This window comes from Hyperolius riggenbachi, chromosome 1 (genome assembly GCF_040937935.1).
Source record: "Hyperolius riggenbachi isolate aHypRig1 chromosome 1, aHypRig1.pri, whole genome shotgun sequence".
Taxonomy (NCBI): domain Eukaryota; kingdom Metazoa; phylum Chordata; class Amphibia; order Anura; family Hyperoliidae; genus Hyperolius; species Hyperolius riggenbachi.
Genome location: NC_090646.1, coordinates 651,589,744 through 651,595,743, shown reverse-complemented (window position 1 = coordinate 651,595,743; position 6,000 = coordinate 651,589,744). Strand labels below are relative to the sequence as shown.

The 6,000-nt window shown below is 45.4% G+C and overlaps 1 protein-coding gene across 1 annotated transcript in view; it reads right to left on the bottom strand.

Moving 5' to 3' along the window:
- Positions 1–6,000, bottom strand: part of NOL6 (nucleolar protein 6) — a 120,779-nt gene that overhangs the window by 74,744 nt on the left and 40,035 nt on the right. Inside the window, exon 14 of the mRNA XM_068265101.1 lies at positions 2,273–2,395. Coding sequence (XP_068121202.1) covers positions 2,273–2,395 — 123 coding nt within the window. The remainder of the gene's footprint in view (positions 1–2,272; positions 2,396–6,000) is intronic.

Here is a 6,000-nt window from a genome sequence, read left to right as displayed (position 1 = left end):
AGCTTTTGGCCATTATAGTTTGAAATTAATACATGGTACCGTAATTAAAACCCATGTATTTTATTTGCCCATTTGTCCCACTTATTACACCATTTAAATTATGTCCCTATAACAATGTATGGCATCAATATTTAATTTGGAAATAAAGGTGCATTTTTTCAATTTGCGTCCATCACTATTTACAAGCCCATAATTTAAAAATATATATTAATATACTCCTTTGACATGCATATTTAAAAAGTTCAGACCCTTAGGTAACTATTTAAGGTTTTTGTTTTTTTGTTTTTTATTAAAAATTTTATTTGGGTATTTTTTGATGTGGGAGATGAACAGCTAATTTTAAATGTTAAAAATGTATTTTTTTAATAAAAAGTGGATGTGGGTGTAGTTTTACTATTTGGCCACAAGATGGCAACAGTCAAAAAGTCCTGGGAGCGATCGATCTCGTTCCCAGGAAGAAGAATGAAGACGGGGAACTTTTTGAACTCAGAAAAACCGCAGCGTCTGATGAGACGCCGTCGGCTTTCCTGCGGGGGCCTTCGATCAATGAAAGGGATCTATAATCCCTTTCATTGATCGTTCGGCTAACGGCCGGCGGCGGGAGTGCGCGCAGCCCAATCGGACGAGACTGTTCGTCCAGTTGGGCTTAAGTGGTTAAATGTGAAAATCTGTATTTTGGCATGCAGAAGAGCTCCAGCACATCTAAAGGAATGACAGGCTGCATTGAACAGAAACCCACAAGTCATACACACAGCTCCCTGCCTGCCCGCTGCCCTGCTAGAAGGCTGGTAAGTGGCACTTACCGACCAGGGCTTAGTGAACTGAGGCATGTTTGTTTGGTAAATTATTGAACTTCTGCCTCATGTGGAAGATCTACACCAGATGCTGTATTTTACCGACCAAAATGACTTTTCTGAGCTGCCCTTAGTGAATTGAGTCCAATATCTGTAATTTTACCGATATTCTGAAAGTGGCGATCTCTGGCACCCGAACTACCGTGCACCAGCCACTTCAACAATGCATGAGTGTCACTACTTACCTATACCTACGGTGCTGCACCTCTAGCACCCGGTCCGTATGGGATCCAACATCTTCCCCAGGAGAGACAGCAGATGTGCTACATTTTTTTCCAATTGCCAGGAAAGCTGCATGCAGCAGAATACATGCTGGGAAATGTCCGTGAATGAGTACAGAGGTGTTCTCGTAGTCACAGACTACATCCCCCAGCATGCATTGAGGCATGCAAGACAGTGTCAGGAAGTTGAAAATTCGGCAGCTGAAGAACATGGAGGATCCCATACGGACCGGGGGACAGAGGAGCAGCACCCCGCAGGTAAGTATTCCCCCCACACTCCATTATCAACCTCCCTTATGGGAAGGTTCATTTAAAAAAGTGAACCTCCTGCTCAGTTGACTTTAATAGGGAGGAATGCACTTTAAAATGTGGCAGGTAAAAAAATAAATTGCCAATAATAAGCTTGGCTCGTTACATAGTCATATATGCAAACAGAAGGGATCATACAAGTGGAGAGGGATCAGGCACCTGGGTCTGGACTCTGGCCTAATCTAGAACACAGTTGATTTCTTAAAGAGAACCCGAGGCGGGGTTCTAACAACAAAATCCCCATACAGAGGCTGGGTCTGCCTATAGAGCCCAGCCTCTGTTGCTATTTAGATTTTCCATAAGCCCCCCCCTGCGCACAGCGAGACCCGATAAATCACAGCCGCGCGGTGCTGGCTGTGTTTACCTCCTCCTGTCAGTCGCGGCCGCTCCCCCCGCCTCCTGCATCGCTCCGGTCCTCGCCCGCGTCTCTTCCCTCCAATCAGCGGGAGGGAAGGGACGTGGGCAGGGACCGGAGCGATGCAGGAGGTGGGGGAGCGGCGAGACTGGCATTATGGAGGCAAATACAGCCCGCTGCGACACGCTCTGTGTTGGCAGCGCGGCTCTGAATAATGGGGTCTCGCAGAGCGCAGGGGGGGGGGGGGGGGGGGGCTTAGGGGGAATCTAAATAGTAACAGAGGCTGGGCTGTATAGGCAGACCCAGCCTCTGTATGGGGGTTGCGTTGTTAGAACCCCGCCTCGGGTTCTCTTGAAGACCGCTGTAACCAATCAGGGCTTAGCTGGTAAATGAAAGCAGAGTTCTGATTGGTTGTGTTTTGTAGCTGCCTCACTTATAATTCAGTTGTCTTTGGATTCCTATGATAAATCAGTATACGGATACTCCTAAAAAATAAAAACAAAAGGAACCATTGTTAGCTTTGTCAGGCTTACCTCTGTGCTGTCTGCAGCCGGTCCTTTCTCCAATGCACTGGTATAGAACTCTGGTGTAAGCAGAAGCCCCACAGACACAGAGTCTACATCTTGGTGTTCTGCAGGCTCTTCTGTGATATCCCACTGTGGGGACAACAGTCACTCACTTAGTACAAGAATAATCCGAAAGACAGAATTATACAGTTGTGTCAAATTACACTCCTGTCAATTCATTGCTGGCTATAGTGAGGTAGGTTAACACCTTCTGCCAGTTTCGTGCTACAATCTGTGTCATCAACACAGAGGGTGCCCAACTGCCCTTCACTTCCTGATCTTTGACACTAAAGCCGATAATATAAAGTGTACCCATGGTGACATAATCAGATAGACGTGTAGGTACAGCGCAAAACACATACAGTAGACAACTAGGCTGTGTTCTTTTTTTCTGCCTGAAAGGGTAAACATTTAAGGTATGCAAGTGACAGTTTCTCCCCAGTTGGGACCTAGTCAGACTATCTCAATCATCACTGATAAGGATGGAATTACAGCCATAAAACGCTTTCCTGGCAAAGAGCAGCATGCCTCAACCTTCAAGCAAGAAGAAGTACTTTGCATAAGAAAATTTATGCGTGCTCAAACACCAAGTTTAAGGTTTCTTTTCCACGGACTGTTGAGCTGTGTGCTCAAGCAGCAAGCTGTTACCAGGCAAGCAGCAAGCTGTTACCAGGCAAGCAGCAAGCTGTTACCAGGCAAGCAGCAAGCTGTTACCAGGCAAGCAGCAAGCTGTTACCAGGCAGCAGCAAGCTGTTACCAGGCAGTAGTGAGCAGTTGTAAGAGTTTGAGAGGCATTTTACTGCCTATCAACTGTCCGTGGAAAAGAGGCCTACCCTAGCAAGTCTGGCTTTGCAAATCTGGCCTAATTGGCTATTCATGAGGCAATGCTCATGCAAATTTGCTTTTGCATGCCAAACTATGCAGGGTCAAAAAACCAATACCGCAAAGAGGTCGCCCTGCTACATACTAGTGATGAGCAAAAATAGAAAAATTTGTTTCGCCTAATTTTTACCGAATTTTGATCTAATTTCGTTTTGACAGGCAAATTTTCCATCGAATTTTTTCGCGTTCATTTTCGCGTTACTTGCGTATCATAGCAGACATTTTCCGCATAAGGGCATTAGCGGCCGTATACAGAGAAGCTTCTTGTGCATTATTGCGGACATTTTTCCATATAAACGTAGACTGAATTTCCATGCGGATTATTGCGGACATTTTTCCGCATAAGGGCATAAGCATCCGCATACAATGAATTTTCGATGCTGGTCGAAAACGAAATATTTTTTAAGATTTTCGCGAAAATTTGCCAAAATTGAAAACGGGATTTTCGATGCGAAAATGACTTAGGCGAAAATTTGCAAGCAACACTGCTACATGCTACGTTAGCACTATCCAGGAGCGCCACTGGGAGGATTCCCAATGCCCCCTTTTTATACAACCGGGGGGACCGCGGGGTCCCAGGCAGTGCTGCTCAAAACCGATCCGGATGCTACTCGATAGTAGCAATCCGGATTTCTCCCAGTAATGCATTGCGGCCTGGGCGGGGGATTAAATCTTACCTATCATGACGTCTTCTTCATCCGTCCCTCGTCGCCTCCCACGATGCGCTCCAATCCGGCGTCACATGACTATACACTTCCTCCTTCATCCCGGAAGGAGGAAGTGTTTTTAGTCACATGACGCCGGGGTGCCGCTGTGGTTCCCAGGCAGTGAGAGAGCCTGGGACCCCGCGGACCCCCCGGTTGTATAAAAAGGGGGTATTGGGAATCCTCCCCGTGGCGCTCCTGGATAGTGCTAATGTAGCATGAACTTTTTTGACCCTGCATAGTTTCGCATGCGAAAGCAAATGCATATTTGCATGAGCATTTCCTCATGAATAGCCAATTAGGCTTAGGGTTAAACTTGGTGTTTGAGCACGCATACATTTGGAAAATGAAAATGAAAGATCACAGACCAATTTTACCCCCTTCCATGTAGTATGAGAGCCATACTCTACAGTCTATTCTATTGAGCTGAACTCCCCATCAGATAAAAATGTTTGCAAGATGCTGCACACAACAATGCTGTAGACATTCAACAGATCAGTATCTGCAAAAGATCAGTTCCTGCAAAAAAATCAGTTTCTGCAAAATGCATTCATAGTCTATGTCTGCAGATCTCATGCTGGGCATACACGGTACGTTTTCTACCATGTAATCGAGCCGCTGATGGTTTGATTGATATTTTCCGATGTGCTTGATACCGGCGGGCAGGGCAAAAGAAGAAACGAGTGGAAGATAAGAAAGTGCCCGCGGGGACGAGCGGGAATCGAGCCAGTGGCTCGATTACACGGTAGAAAACGTACCATGTATGCCCAGCATAATACACACCTTGTTTGACGGACATTCATCTGCAGATCCAAAGATCCATCCAGGTTGATCTGATCTGCAGATTATTGTCCGTTAAACAAGGTGTGTATGAGATCTGCAGATATTGACTATGAATGTATTTTGATCTTTGGCAGGAACTGATCTGTTGCAGATACTGATCTTTTGCAGATACTGATCTTTTGCATGTGTACAGCATCTGTGTGTGCAGCATCTTGCAAAGATTTCAATCTGATGGGGAGTTCAGCTCAATAGAATAGACTGTGTAGAGTATGGCTCTCATACTACACGGAAGGGGGTAAAATTGGTCTGTGACCTTTGATTTTCCAAAGACTTTTATCTGATGTGTGTACCCACCTTTATTCTTCTTGCTTCAAGGTTGAGGCACGTACTCTATTAGATAGATAGAAGATGCGGCGTATGCTACGACGCGAGTCGGCTAGTATAAAATAACACTGTTGGATATCTTAAAAAGGTACTTCCGCTTCCTGTGAGTGGCTCCGATACCTCTGCAGGCGGGACTTAGCACTCTCATCTCCACTCTCCTTAATTTTGCAGGGAGTACGCCCGCTCTGTGATTCTTCTTGTCTTACAAATGTTATCAGGCATCAACTCACTTGAAACCAGCAGCCGACCATGGGTTTCACACTGACATATGACGCATGCTCCGCCCACTTTTTACTACATCCAGAGTCAGCGTCACGTAGGGGCCAAAAAACAGGTTTACTATAACAGAAGTTACATTATATCTGGGTTTACCATACCAGGCATTGCTCCCATAGACTTATGATGGAGATTGGCAGGGGTCTGGAGAGGTAGTTTACTATACCTGTAATTTTTGTTGCTCTCTTGTGCTCATTTCTTTCTTAATTTTAATTTTTTTTTATCCTGTGTAAAATCCAAGATGGCCACCATCTGCTTCCGGGTCAGTGTACTGTGTGTAAAGTTCTCCATCAAATAATGTATGCAGGGACATATGTATACAGGTAGTCCTCGACTTACGAACGACCCGCCGATAAGAACGGCATGGATTCAGTGTTTCCATGGTAACAAGCCCCAAAAAATTCAAATTGGACTTGTAGTTTCTGAGGAAATCAATTTTAAAAAAATTCAAAGAAAAAATGGCTTTTAAACTTGTATAAGTATGTACAGAGGGCAGAGGTGACCCAGAGGTGGACACTGGAGGCACAGAGGAGGTTTAGGGAACAAAGAGAGAGAGCACATTGTTTCGACTTAAAGCGAACCTTAAGTCAAGTAAAAAAAATGAGATTTACTCACCTGGGGCTTCCCTCAGCCCCCAGCAGCCGATCGGTGCCCTCGCAGCTCCGC